This window comes from Bombina bombina, chromosome 8 (assembly GCF_027579735.1).
Source record: "Bombina bombina isolate aBomBom1 chromosome 8, aBomBom1.pri, whole genome shotgun sequence".
Classification (NCBI taxonomy): Eukaryota; Metazoa; Chordata; class Amphibia; order Anura; family Bombinatoridae; genus Bombina; species Bombina bombina.
This window is the reverse complement of record NC_069506.1, coordinates 96,191,608-96,207,065: the sequence shown is the minus strand read 5'-3', so window position 1 is coordinate 96,207,065 and position 15,458 is coordinate 96,191,608. Positions and strand designations below refer to the sequence as shown.

General features: G+C 35.7%; 1 protein-coding gene across 2 annotated transcripts in view; it reads right to left on the bottom strand.

The window, feature by feature from the left end:
- AGRN (agrin) overlaps positions 1 to 15,458 on the bottom strand; it is a 735,367-nt gene that overhangs the window by 701,096 nt on the left and 18,813 nt on the right. For both annotated transcript variants that reach the window (XM_053690462.1, XM_053690463.1), the window contains exon 2: positions 9,752 to 10,013. In XM_053690462.1, coding sequence (XP_053546437.1) covers positions 9,752 to 10,013 — 262 coding nt within the window. The remainder of the gene's footprint in view (positions 1 to 9,751; positions 10,014 to 15,458) is intronic.

Below are 15,458 nucleotides of genomic sequence, written 5' to 3'. Positions count from 1 at the left end.
AGCTGTTGCCTCCAAAAGTGTGCATATAAAAAGAATGTGCATATTTAGATAATGGTTGTAAATTGGAAAGTTGTTTAAAATTGTGTGTTCTATCTATATGATCAAAGTAGAAATTTGGGGCGTCATACCCATTAAATAAAAAAAAAAAAAGTTACTTCCGTTAAGTGTCTATGCTGAGTGTTATGATCCTTTAATATGTTTTTTGTTCCCTATATACTAATCAATAAGTTGTTCCCAAAGCAGAGAGAATATTACTCATACAGGCAACACCTTAAGATCTTTGGACTTAGATGGAGGAAAATGTCTGGTAATATGCAATATGGAAGATTCATTTTATAGGCTAATGAGTGGGGTAAAATAAAATCCAGAATAATGTTTATAATGCTTTTCTCAATGGAAGGATACAACAGGAGCATATGAAAGATGTCAAAATCCAAAATGGAAGGAAATAAAAAACAATGTTTACAATTTTTTTTTGGCCATGTTTAAAAGTAAGTTACAATTCTGCATGCTACAATATAAAACAATATTACAAAACGTCCATAAAATTTTAATATAACAGCTTCTGGTAATGGAAAATAGCATGATTATGTCTAATACAGTAATCAATCAGACTGGCAGTAAAATAAATGATATTAAGATAGGAATGTGATGGAAAAAAAAGACCAAGGAGGAATTTTTTCAGTTCAAACAGAATTCAAAGAATCTTCAAATAGTTTAGAATCCGTCACTCCCATCTCCAGATCTTCACCTGGACTAGTTTGGAAATACAATTACAAGCACCCCTCTGTAATTTAAAACGTGAGTGATAGCCAAATCTCTGTACCAGCCTCTGCAAATCTAGGCAAATATTTATATACACTATACCTCATACTATTTGTGTAACATATTCTGTCTTTCACAGTAACTTTTATTTACTGTGGTTTATCTTTTTATTAGGAGACAATCCAAGTAACAATTATTAATAAGTGATAATTAAAGGGATAGGAAAGTCAAAATTAATCTTGCGTGATTCAGAGCATGTCATTTTAAGACACTTTAATTGTACTTCTATTTTCAAATGTGCTTTGTTCTGTTGGTATCCCTTGTTGAAAAAGAATGTGCACATATCCCACACTAGTAGGAGCTAGCCTCTAATTGGTGCCTGCACACATTTCGCAGCTAGCTGAACGCATCTAGTCAGCCAATCACAAGAGACAATGGCCTCTAGTTATTAAGGTCTGGCGGACCTGATCCGACACTGCGGATTAGGTCCGACAGACTTCGCTGAATACGGCGAGCAATACGCTCGCCGTATTCAGCATTGCACCAGCAGCTCACAAGAGCGGGTTGATTTCCGGCGAAGACTGTCCGCCTGCTCAGAGCAGGCGGACAGGTTATGGAGCAGCGGTCTTTGTGACCGCTGCTTCATAACTGCTGTTTCTGGCGAGTCTGATGACCTTACGGAGCTTGATACATATGCCCAATGTTTCTTCAGCAAAAGGATAACAAGAGAATGAAGTAAATTTAATCATGGAAGTAAACGGAAAAGTTGATTAAAATTGTATGTTCTATCGGAACCACAAAAGAAAATTGTAGGGTTTCCTGTACATTTAATAAAAAAATAATGACAAGGAAATCCCATTTATGGGACAGTCAACACCAGAATTTTTGTTATTTAAAAAAATAATCCCTTTATTACCCATTCCCCAGTTTTGCATAACCAACACAGTTATTATAATACACGGTTTACCTCTGTGATTACCTTGTATCTACGCCTCTGCAAACTGCCCCCTTATTTCAGTTCTTTTGACAGACTTGCATTTTAGCCAATCAGTGCTCACTGCTAGGTAACTTCACGTGCATGAGCTCAATGTTATCTATATGAAACACATGAACTAATACCCTCTAGTGGTGCAAAACTGGCAAAATGTATTCAGTATTAGAGGCAGCCTTCAAGGTCTAAGAAATTAGCATATGAACCTCCTAAGTTTAGCTTTCAACTAAGAATACCAAGAGAACAAAGCAAAAATTGGTGATAAAACTAAATTGGAAAGTTGTTTAGAATAACATGCCCTATTTGAATCATGAAAGTTTATTTTGGACTTGACTGTCCCTTTAAATTAAAAAAAAACTCTAGACAAAACCAGCCTTATGGATAACCTTGACTGGCACCCACAGCAGAGTGCACAACCAGGAGCTCTATGCAAAAAGAACTAGTTTAGGATTATACTGACACTAAAGTAAAAATAAATAAATAATACAAATTACTTTCATTATCAAATTGTGCACTGTCTTTTTAAATTCACACTTTCCGAGCCAACAGCTCCTACTGAGCATGTGCAAGAGTTCACAGTATATACACATTTTTTTTTATTATCTTAGGGCTGTCACGTGATACATGGGATAGAAAATATAAACAGATTCTGAAATTTGTTTGAAAAAAATATCATTTGAAATCCAGAGTACTATTGCATTATCTTGGTATTATGCATACCCAAATGTTTAAACACTTGAAAGTGATGCAGCATAGCTGTAAAAAGCTGACTAGAAAATATCACCTGGACATCTCTATGTAGAAAAGAAAGATATTTTACCTCAAAAGTTCCTCAGTAGCCACCTCCTATTGTAAAGGATTTTTAAGAAGCATTTTAGTGTGTCTGTCCTAGGACAGCTTAGGGGATGAGCCTCATGAACTCTCATATTATTTCACCAATCAGCTAACGGAAGCTTACTATGAAATCTCATGAGAGTTAAGTCAAATCTCATGAGATCACAGTAAAAGAGTTCATGACCTCAGCACTGCTGATGCTGATTGGCTGCTGTTCATTTCTTCATTTTTTTTTATTTTTACCTGCAGCTGGGAGCAGCTGAGTATAACTTTTTACACAGAACTTACTCTGCTGGGCTGAGGAGATTGTGAGGTAAAATATCTTCCTTTTTTACATAGAGATGCTCAGGTGATATTTTCCTGTCAGCTTTTTACAGTTATACTGCATCAGTTTCAAGTGATTTAGCATATGAGTATTATGTCCCTTTAAGCAATCCTACTGTATTTAATTGTGTGCAAAACTGGGGAATGGGAAATAAAGGGATTATCTATCTTTTAAAACAACAAAAAAATGTATTGTTTTCTTGGATAAGTTTAGTTTGGTAATTGAAGCATCCCCAATAATTCCCATGGATACTTCCCATGGACTAACCAACACTGAAGATTACCAACGATTATGCTCATATGTGAAGAATATGTACCACATACACTGTAATAATACGGACAAGGAGACTTGGACCATTCTTTGGAAAAATGTTGTAATTATTAACAGGTTTATTATCTATTGTACCGTTCTTCACGCATTTTGTTTGTTCAAAAACTTCTAATAAAAAGGAATATATATAAAAATATAACAATAATAAAAAAAATCGATTGTAGACTGTCCCTTTAACTATCTTTCAATAGCCTTTAGGATCAAGTTTACAATTCCAGAGAAAACAATAATGGATCATGAGTCACGGCAATAAGATTTTAGCAAAAATATGAATGCATTTGAAGTAAGTTAACTATGTCTATGCGAGTCTTTAATAGCTCAGTGTAGGCATCAAATATTGCTCAACACACTTCTGTTTAAACAGAGCTTTCATTCAACACTTACCTGAGAGCTCCATAAAGATTGGAGATGGTAAATATAGATAGCGTCTAATGCCTTATTTATTATATGTGATTAAGCTATACTCATTTTAGTCTTATTCAAAGGATACATTTAAAGGACCAGTCAACACATTAGATTTGCATAATCAACAAATGCAAGATAACAAGACAATGCAATAGCACTTATTCTGAACTTCAAATGAGTAGCAGATTTTTTTATAACAAATTTCAAAGTTATGTATATTTCCACTCCCCCTGTACCATGTGATAGCAATCAGCCAATCACAAATGCATATACGTATAGTCTGTGAATTCTTGCACATGCTCAGTAGGATCTGGTGATTTAAAAATTGTAAATATAAAAGACTGTGCACATTTTTTTTAATGGAAGTAAATTGGAAAGTTGTTGAAAATGACATGCTGTATCTGAATCATGAAAATTTAATTTAACCTGAGTGTCCCTTTAATTCTAAATTCAACGCAGTCTCAGGTCTATCATAAGAACAATATAGTCAAAAACTGAACTGGGCACAAGATCATTTCAGTTTTAAATAGAAACATTCTTGCAATATACTTGTGTTAGCAAAAATGCATCTGGTAAAAGCTACCACTGTTTCAGCAACATATATAAATATGCTGCACGCTTATTAAAAGAGTCAATGGTTTGTATAATGCAAAGTAAATGCTGACACAGTACAGGCTACTAGTAGTTCCCGGAGACAGACAATGGTTTAAATAAGTCTGCACAGGGAATTGGAGCATATGTGTGTATGCTGCTGCAACTGATGGTTTTTACTAGAAGCATTTTTGCAAATAAAAGCATATTGCAAAAATGCTTGTACTTAAAATTGAAAATGCACATTTGATCATTATGTCCCTATAGGACAGGGCTCGACAAATCCAGGAGCCTGGTAGCCACTGGATCCTAGAATTTTACCCCTGGCTCCTAACTTTTTGGGTTTTTCTCCATGTCTATATACAAATCCAACGGTCTGGCTCCTAAAAATATGCCTGGCTCCTAAATATTCTTACTGGCTCCTAATTTTTAAACACATTTGTCAAGCACTGCTATAGGACATCCATTAAAAAAATATATATCCTTTTTTAGAAGCAAAAATGAAGACAATTCACATTCATGTCTTTCAAATTTGTACAGAGCATCTGCTGCTGCATTACTGTATCTGTTTTATGTTTTTGCATTTAAAGGGGCATGAAACACATTTTTTTCTTTTTTTGGTGGCTGAACATAAATGTGTCATCTCATTGTTTTACCTGATATGTTCAGCTAGCTCCCAGTAGTGCATTGCCTCTCATTCAACAAAGGATACCAAGAGAATGATAAAAAATCAATAAAAAAAAACTGGAAAGTTCTATCTGAATCATGAATGAAAATGTTTAGGTTTGATATCCCTTTAATATTTATTTAAATTTTTTATTTTAAGCAAACAATTTGCTTGATATAACTCATTCACTGAGCACATTAGTAAATACTAACTTGCAGAAGACTGCAGTGCATCACAACATATTTTAGGACATCTGACCATTATGAAAAACATTTTTACACACAGGAAGCTTAATTAATATTCCTTGTATTATGATTAGTCTCAGTAAAATAACATAGGAAGAGATGCTGAATTACACAAACAAGACAGCACACCCCCAGCACAATTAATGTCTTAGCAGAAGTGCAGAGACAGTTCACTGCCACCTGGTTTACAAATGTGTTTTCAAGTGTTTCCATTCAAGTCTGAAATTTCATCTGAGAGACTCTCCCACAGTGAGGTTTTTACTGGCCTGGAATTCAATAAATGAATTTGTAGCATGATGCTGCTCTGGTATGTTGTGCAAAAGCATCATTAATTAGACAGAAGTGGAAAATGCACGTTGCAGAATCTGTCTATTGTGTATTAAAGGGACCATTAAAGTGCCATAAAACATGTTGAGATCTGTGCACATCCTAAAAGGGCTAATTAAGTAAAAATAGTTGGTAAAAAAAAAATATTTAAAAATTTCTGGCAAGTATTTTAAAATAATTTTCAAAAATAAGCAAAATTACTTACAATAGCTATTCTTTCTGGAGTAGTCTGCTCCCCCCCCCTTATCAGTGTTTAGACACAGGCATTGTATTTTAACCGAGTTCTGCTTATTGGCATGCTCCAGCAGATAATCACTCTGCACTTCTGCATTCTACCAAAGCAACTCTAGCTATAGATACATCCATAGAAGGAAATGTGTGGGGGGAGTTAGAGCTGTGCAATTCGGAAACTTAAAAGAAAGGGCTAATGGCGAGGCACTGCAGTATACATTTGCAGGTAAAATAATTAAAGTATGTATCATATTTTGTCTCTATCCCACCTTGTTTTATGTCCCTTTAAATCAGTAGAGCAAAAATTAAACTTTCATGAGTCAGTCAGGGCATGTAATTTTAAACAACTTTTCAAATTACTTTTATCATCCCATTTGCTTTGTTCTATTGGTATTCTTTGTTGAAGGCTAAACCTAGGTAGGCTCACAGGCGGATTTCTAACCTCTCAGTACATTTTATTAGCTTTTTACAGCTAGTTCATATGTGCCCTACAGATAATATTGTGGACACACCCGTGGAGTTATTTATGAGTCAGCACTGATTGGCTAAAATTTAAGTCTTTCAAAAGAACTGAAATAAAGGTGCAGTCTGCAGAGGCTTAGATACAAGGTAATCACAGAGGTAAAAAGTATATTAATATAACAGTGTTGGTTATGAAAAACTGGGGAATGGGTAATAAAGGGATTATCTATCTTTTTAAACAATAAACAATTTCAAATAGACTGCCCCTTTAAGCAACCTGTTGTTTTTTTTTTAGATATATTGGGAGTAGATATTACTTTAAGTCAGATGTTATTTTTATTTTTACATAAAAAATACTAATGTTTGGACCAGTAGATACTCTCCAGACATTGCCAAATACATGACAAGCCATGATTTCCTCTGCACAACAGGACTTACTTACAGTCTACATAAGCCTTTCCTTATTGTAGATAAAATGCAAAATTCATATCCAAACCTACACCTGTGATGGTGAACCTGTGGTCAAATACCTACAGTGATATGCAAACCTTTTTAGCGGGCACATCAACCGTGTGGTTCTGCCATATTCACAGCCAGGTTTCATTTAGATGAGATAATCTGGCAGTTTTAGGGCGACCTCCCAGGCAGTGTGTGAGAAACTATATTTCTCAGTGCGCAGTGGCTTAGGAAGCATGACTGCGCATGCACAAGCTTTTTTTTTTTTTTTAAAGGCTCAATGGAGTAAGAAGGAGCGGTATGGGGAGAGAATCCAGCAGATTTATATGAGCGAACCAGCAGCAGACCATTGTGAGAAATATAAATGTCTTATTGGCATCAATGAAAAGGGGCCTTTAAAAAATATGTCCACAAACACCAATGAAATGTGTCCTTTTTAATTTTTTTTTTTTTTATCATTCCAAACTACCCAGTAACAATGCAAAAGGGCTTTAATTTTCTATAAAAATACGTTGTTTACATCTTGCAACTTGTAATATACCAATAACATAATAATATTGATAATAATAATAATAATAATAATACTTATTATTATTATTACTAATGATCAACCCTGATCTAGACAGTTAGACCAATTTAACAATAAATATATTTATCCTCAATTTCAGAAAGACTGAGATTTAAAAAAAAAAAAAACGAACAGTAAAAGAATCAAATGTCAAATTTGTAGGTCGGACTAAAGTCCTATTTGTAGGCCAAACTTTACAGATGTAAAATGCTTCCACTGCATTTACGGAATAATGGTTCACCAGCAAAATAGATCAAATGACAGACACGCATGGGGCTTAACGCCCTTAGGACGGCATGGAATGTCCTACCATATACGGCGTCCTGCTGCAGCTTCCCCCTTTGACATAGGCAATGACAGGTCTGGGGGCGTGACTAGCAATTTAGGCAGTCCCACATAATCCCATCCTTGCATTTAAATCAAGCGATCGCATCGAAGATCGCATGATTTCATTTTTACTTTACTATTCTTCTGTCACAAAGGGGTTAAAGGGACAGTCTACACCCGTATTAACATTAGCCTATACGTTAGATAAAGTTAAGATTGTCCTAGCTCATCCCCTCTACCGTAATGGATCTGCTTCACAAACTGAGTTATTCGTAATCAAAACTCTGATTCTAATCGTTATAAATGCCCGACCAGCTCCGCCTATTAACTACATCATAGACTGTCTACTTTAAAACGCTCCAATCAAAATTAGATCCCCGATTAAAAAACAGGATCGCGCTTTCGTTGTTTAGCGCATGCGCACCTTCTGAGGAACCAAAAAAGGAACGAAAAACACTCAGCTTAGTTATTTTCCTGCAGCACAGACGGACTTCCTCTACATCACTTCCGTAAATAGGAGCATGCGTGTTTACACGATAATTACGTAGGTGGTTGTACGTGAACGAGTATGAGATACAAAGAGAAGGTGCTTTCAAGGTAGGAGGAGAAGGGAATGGGCAGAGTTTGACGGCCATTTTTAACGATTAGAATAAGTTTTGATTTTGAATACCTCCGTTTGTGAAGCAGACTCATTAGGGTAGAGGGGGTGAGCTAGGAAAATCGGAACACAATCTAAGGTATAGGCTAATGTTAATACGGGTGTAGACTGTCCCTTTAAGCTAAAGACAGTAATTCTTAAAGGAATACTAAACCAGCATTTCTTTCTTTAATGATTCAGATAGAGCATGCAATTTTAAGCAGCTTTCTAATTTACTCCTATAATCAATTTTTCTTCGTTCTCTTGCTATCTTTGTTTAAAAAGCAGGAATGTAAAGCTTAGGAGCCTGCCCATTTTAGGTTCAGCACCCTGGATAGTGCTTGCCGATTGGTGGCTACATTTAGCCACCAATAAGCAAGTGTAACCCAGGTTCTGAACCAAAAATGGGACGGCTCCTAAGCTTTACATTATTTTTTAAATAAAGATAGCAAGCGAACAAAGAAAAAAAATCATTATAGGAGTAAATTAGAAAGTTGCTTAAAATTGCATGCTCTATCTGAATCATTAAAGTAAAAAATTCATATACCTTTAATATAAATATATTAAACTTTTCCTTTTCATTTTAAAAGCAGAATTCTGTCCATTTTTAACAGAATCCTTGATAGAAACCAGCTAGGTAAGATAAAATTAGCACCAAAACTCTGGAGGTGCCTAAATGCTGTAAGAAAATCCACCATTTTGTTATATTTTGCCTCATGAGTGTGAGCTAATCTCCTTTGTTGTATGTGTTTACACATATTATATATATATATATATATATATATATATATATATATATATATATATATATATATATATATATTTATTATACATACACAAACATTAACATACACTTAGACATTATAATGTATTCCCCTACAAACCCTTGTAAAATAATTTAGCTTCACAGCATTTGCTGACAATGAATAAGTGTCATTCTGGGCCACTGAACAATTTCTCATGATGAAAAAAAAAAAAATTACAAACCAATGAGTTTTCTATTAATGAGTAGCCATGAAAAACATGAAAATGAATGACTGGAAAGATAATTTACAATCCCGTATAGCAGATTAAAATCGCAGAGATAAACTATAAACTCAACAAAATGGTGCAGGGTTTTGAAATTAATGTTTATAACTAAAATATAGGGAAGAAATATTCATATTAAAAGGGACACTGAACCCAATTTTTTTCTTTTGCGATTCAGATAGAGCATGAAATTTTAAGCAACTTTCTAATTTACTTCTATTATCAAATGTTCTTTATTCTCTTGGTATCTTTATTTGAAATGCAAGAATGTAAGTTTAGATGCCGGCCCATTTTTGGTGAACAACCTAGGTTGTCCTTACTGACTGGTGGATAAATTCATCCACCAATCAAAAACTGCTGTCCAGAGCCTGAACCAAGAAAAAAAGCTTCGATGCCTTCTTTTTCATATAAAGATAGACAGAGAACGAAGAAAAATTGATAATAGGAGTAAATTAGAAAGTTGCTTAAAATTGCATGCTCTATCTAAATCACAAAAGAAAAATTTTGGGTTCAGTGTCCCTTTGGTGATGGCAGATAGATGAAAAACAACTATTTTCTTACCTTCTACACACATCTCCACTTCTTCCAAGTTTCGCAAAGTTATCCGCATCAGGCTGGAGTTTAACATCAATTCATTGCGATGGGATGGCCACATAGAACGGGGTGCGGGATTCACAAAAAAAATCCTTGTGTCACCTGTAGACACCTGGTTGTCACAAATAGTGGGATCCCCAAAGCCTCCAACCATCACCTTATTCCCACCGTCCAGCAGGATTTCATTGGTCACACTTTCACGCCCCTTCAGATAGCGCCACACTCTCACCTAAAGGTGAATGAATATGAGAAATTGTTTTAAATAAATGATATATATAGAATATTAACATCCAATGCTTGACAAGTTTTTGGAGACACAGAGCCAATGAGTCTACAATTAAATTTTGGCTTGCCACTATTTTACATATATCTATTAATAATATCTATATCTTTCCTTTCTTAAGGGGACAGCAAACTCAAACATTTTCTTTTATGATTTGGATATAACATTACATTTTAAACAACTTTGCAATTAACTTCTATTATCAAATTGGATTCATTATCTTGTTATCCTTTGCTGAAGGAACAGCATTACACTACTGGCAGCTGGATGAACACATCTAGTAAGCCAATCAGAGGAGACAGATGTGTGCTGCCAGCAGGGAGGTGTCAATCAACCCGATCGTATTTGATCGGGTTGATTTCCGGCAATTCCTGTCCGCCTGCTCAGAGCAGGCGGACAGGGTTATGGAGCAGCGGTCTTTGTGACCGCTGCTTCATAAGTTGTGTTTCTGGCGAGTCTGAAGATTCGCCAGCAACACGGCCCTTCAAGCTCTGTACGGAGCTTGATAAATGGGCCTGTAACAGTGAAATGTATAAAAGTAATTTCTAACCTAACTGGCTCATACAAGTCCCATCTCCTGCTGATAAAATCTGTATTTATGGCTCTTGTGTTGCCAAATGGATTGATATTCAGGCAGTGGACTATGATTGGGAACAGTCACCACAAAACAATGACTCATACTATAATAGTGAATTTTGCAGAAACATCAGAAGAAAAACTTTTCTAAAGGATTGCGATCAACCCCTTAATGACCAGCGGCGTACCCTATACATCGCTGGTCTTTCAACGGAGCTTGTGTTTTTAAAAACATGGCTTTCGCTGCTAGTGGTAAGACCACGCTATAATAGGAGGCCGAGAGGTTGTAATAGTGATTAAAGGCCACAAAACCCTTAAAGAGACATTAAACCCCAACATTTTCTTTCATCATTCAAATAGAGAATTCAATTTTAAGCAACATTCTATTACCAAATTTGCTTTATTCTTTAGATATCCTTTATTGAAGAAATAGCAATTCACATGGGTGAGCCAATCACACAAGGCATCTATATGCAGCCACCAATTGGCAGCTACTAAGCCAATCTAGAAGTGCTTTTCCGAGAAGGATATCAAGAGAATGAAGCAAATTAGAAAGTTGTTTAAAATTGCATGTAGGTCTTATGTACCTTACCCTTTGAGTGCTAAGCACTTTCCCACCTGGGATTTTTTAAGGTTTTTTTTATTTTTGAACAACATTTTTTTTTAACTTCCCCCCACCAGATCCCCAAGACTTACACTGTTGGAAAGGTTATGTGATTACCTTTCCAATGGTGGGTCTTGGGGGTCTGTAGCTGCTTAGATGCCTGAGATACAGGCTTCTAAGCAGCAAGCCCCCTGCTCCTATACTTAACATTGTTAAGTATAAATAAAGTTGCACGGTGACATCATCACGTTATTGCACGTGACGTCACCGCGCAGAACGTGAAGCCACGGCTATGCCTGTCACTATGCAGGCCTGATTGCCGGGATAGGAGCGGGTGGGAGCCCTCAGATCTCCCTCAAGGTGGGAGAGTGCTAGTGACGGCTCTGAGCAGTCAGCACCAGAGTGTGAAACTCTGTGACGGCTAAGAGCCGTCATTAGCACTCAAGGGGTTAAGGACCAGCAACGTACAGGGTACGCTGTAGTCGCTAAGGGTTAGTATCTCGATCCTTTAAAAGTGAAAGTAAATCCTAGCGTTTTACAAACGCTAGGATTGACTATTGAAACAAATAAAAGGGGACTTTCATTCATGAAGTATAAGATACTTCATGTAGAAAGCTCCTTTATTTGATTCAATCGATCGCCGTTTTTACCTTGTACAGCAGCCCACAAAAAAAAAAAAAAATTTGGCTAAGAGGTGATGTTTTCACCCGTTAGCCAATAGCCGTGTGGTAAATCCTGCTTGGCGCCCATGGGAGCCGGATTTACCGCACGGCTATTGGCTAAGAGGTGAAAACGTCACCTCTTAGCCAAAAAATGTTTTTTTGCCGTGGGCTGCTGTACAAGGTAAACACGGCGATCAATTGAATCAAATAAAGGAGCTTTCTACATGAAGCATCTTATACTTCATGAATGAAAATGCCCTTTATTTTGTTTCAATAGTAAATCCTAGCGTTTGTAAAACGCTAGGATTTACTTTCACTTTAACTTTCTAACCAAGATATAGTGCTGCACATAACTACATATATACAAATGGTCAAACCGGTCTAGTAAAACAATCAGTCTAATGTATTTCACTAGACCCTGAAGCAAAACTGAAGTGCTCTTCTGGTAGCCGTGAGTTATAACTTTACATAGTATCATTTTTTTTAACAGATCAAGAAAAATAGCAGATGTCGTCTTGGTGATCTCTTACTGCTTGCAAAATTGCAGGTAAGAACAGTGGTAAAAAGGACACTGCGCTTTATGTCCCTTTAAAAGGGATATGAAACCGAAAAAAAATAATTTGTGATAAAGACAGAACATACAAATTTTAAAAAAAAGCTTCCAATTTACTTTTATTATCTTTGTTGAAGAGACACCTAGGTAGTTATCTCGAGCACTACATGGCTGGGAATAGTGCTTCCATCTAGTACTCTTGCAAATGGATAATATTCTTGCTAAACTGCTGTCATATAGTGCCCCAGACACATGCACGCTCCTGAGCTTACATCTGTGTTTTCAACAAAAGATACCAAAAGAACAAAGAAAATTTGATCATAGAATTACAAAGTTGTATTAAAAGTGCACGTTCTATCTGAAGCATGAAAGGAAAAAAATGGGTGTCATGTCCCTTTAAGTATAACCCTTTTAAAAAAAAAAAAATACACAAAAATTTAATTTATTTCTATTTTCAAATTTAATTTTGTTCTCTTGGTATCCTTTGTTAAAAAGAACATGTACATTTCTACTTTTAGCTAGCTGGTGATTGGTGGATACATACGTATTGCTTTTCATTGGCTCACCAGATTTTGTTCAGCTAGATCTCAGTTATAGAAATAATTGTGCAAAAATAAAATGCTCTAACATAAAAGGCCTATGGCTTGTTTAGAGTATAGTCTTCAGTTAGATTAGGTTGAAACATGGGGGTAGATTTATCAAAATGTCGGGCGGACATGATCTGCTGTAGCAAATCATGTCTGTCCGGCATTGCTAAATGCAGAGAGCATACGCTGTCTGCATTTATCATTGCACAAGCATTTCTGGTGAAATGCTTGTGCAATGCCGCTTCTGCACATTTGCGGCCAATCGGCCGCTAGCAGGGGGTGTCAATCATTCTGATGGCGGATGCATTAAGGAGGAGTGGTCTTATGACCGCTGCTTCTTAAAGGGACAGTATACACTAATTTTCATATAACTGCACGTAATAGACACTACAATAAAGAATAAGATGCACAGATACTGATATAAAAATCCAGTATAAAACTGTTTAAAAACTTACTTAGAAACTATTAGTTTAGCTCTTTTGAAAAGGTAGTTGGAAAGCCCACTGCAAGTGGGAAATAAGACACTCCCCCCTCCCCCTTCTTTTGCATATGAAAAGACCCTTTACACAAATAGGAGCAAGCTGGAGTAGGTATCTGACGGTATTCTCATAAAACTTTGGGGCTTGGTTAGGAGTCTGAAAATCAGAGCAATGTTATTTAAAAATAAGCAAAACTATACATTTATATATAAAAAAAAAAAAAACTTTATAGGCTATATAAATAGATCATCTACAAAACATTTATGCAAAGAAAAAATGAGTGTATAATGTCCCTTTAACTTATGCTTCCGGCAAGCCAGAAGGCTCACACGGAAACAGCAGCATCCGCTGCAAATAAATCTACCCCATGGACTTTTAGGTTATATTAACTATTATAGGTTCTAGATCTGAACCATTCTAATGTTTTGTATCTGAAAGGGATATCTACAAAGTACAAAGCCCTTTATCCAAACTTCTTGGGACCAGAATAGGTTTTGATTTCAAAATAGTTTGGATTTCAGAATATTTTTACATTTCCATCTGTAAATAGGACAGCTTGGAGAGGGGATAGGACCAAGTGCAAACAACAATATCTTATCTTCAGGCAATATTTACAGGTCATAAAAGAGATTATTATATACATAGTATCATCAGAAAGATAATAATACAGAGCTGTAATCAGAAAGGTAACAGCTGTTGCTTTAAATAAATATAAATTAGTATTTTAGAACACACAAAAAAAAAAAGATGCAGACAGAGATGTCCGTGACTTCTGGATTTTAGAATTCCGGATTTGGGAATTTGCACCTATATACAGATTAGGAACCTTTAAGAATAACTGAAAATGTTATACTATTGCAAAGAATTACACTACCCCCACCCCCCAGCTTCTTCATAATGCCACCCGGCTTGCAACATGTTCTGAGAACGCTGTATGTGTTTATATATTTTACTGTAACATGCTTCAGATACATCTGTTGTGATATTATCTTGCTTTGGGCTGTGATGCGCTGCGTCTGATCTCCTGCAGAGTCTTGTTACTTTCTGACTTTTTGTATAGCAAAGGGGTTAAAGGGGTATGGAAGTCATAATTAAACTTTCACATTGTAAGTCAACTTAACAGACATTTTAATTTACTTCTACTATCAAATTTAGTTTGTATCCTTGGTTAAAAAAAGCATACTTAGCTAGGCTCAACAGCAGCAATGCATTACTAACAGCTACATTGTGATTGGCTACACACATATGCCTTTTATTGTCTCATCTGATCTGTTCAGTTAGTTCCACAAAGTGCTGTTCTAAACCTGTCTTGAACTATGCGTTTAACCAATTTGCAGGAGTCAAACACATAGGGCTAGATTACGAGTGGAGCACAAATTAACGCTCCCGCTTGAGCGTTAATTGAGATAGATTTAATATTTTTGCGCTCGTATTGAGTTGAAAGCAAATTGTTTTCGCTCTCGAGTTAACCAGATGAGCGCAAAAAGCCGGTTAGAATATTGCGTGTGCGTTCACATATTCCCCCATAGAAGTCAATGGAGATAAAAGAAAAAAGTGGGAAAAAACCTTGAACACCCACATATTCTCATGTGCATTCTAATGTTCTTCAAGTAACAGAATAAGTTGTATTTATTCATAAATAAATATTTCTACATATATCTCATGGTATTTTGGTAAAATATCTATACATACATACACATATATATACATACATACATACATACATACATACACACACACACACACACATATATATATATATACCCATATACACACACACACACATATATATATAGGTATAGATATATACAGATATATATAGGAATATCTATTTATAAATACATAGTACATATTCTGCTATGTGCAGAACATTGGAATGCAAAATATTTACAGCAAATACATAGTTAAAACCTTTATTAAAAATGAACAT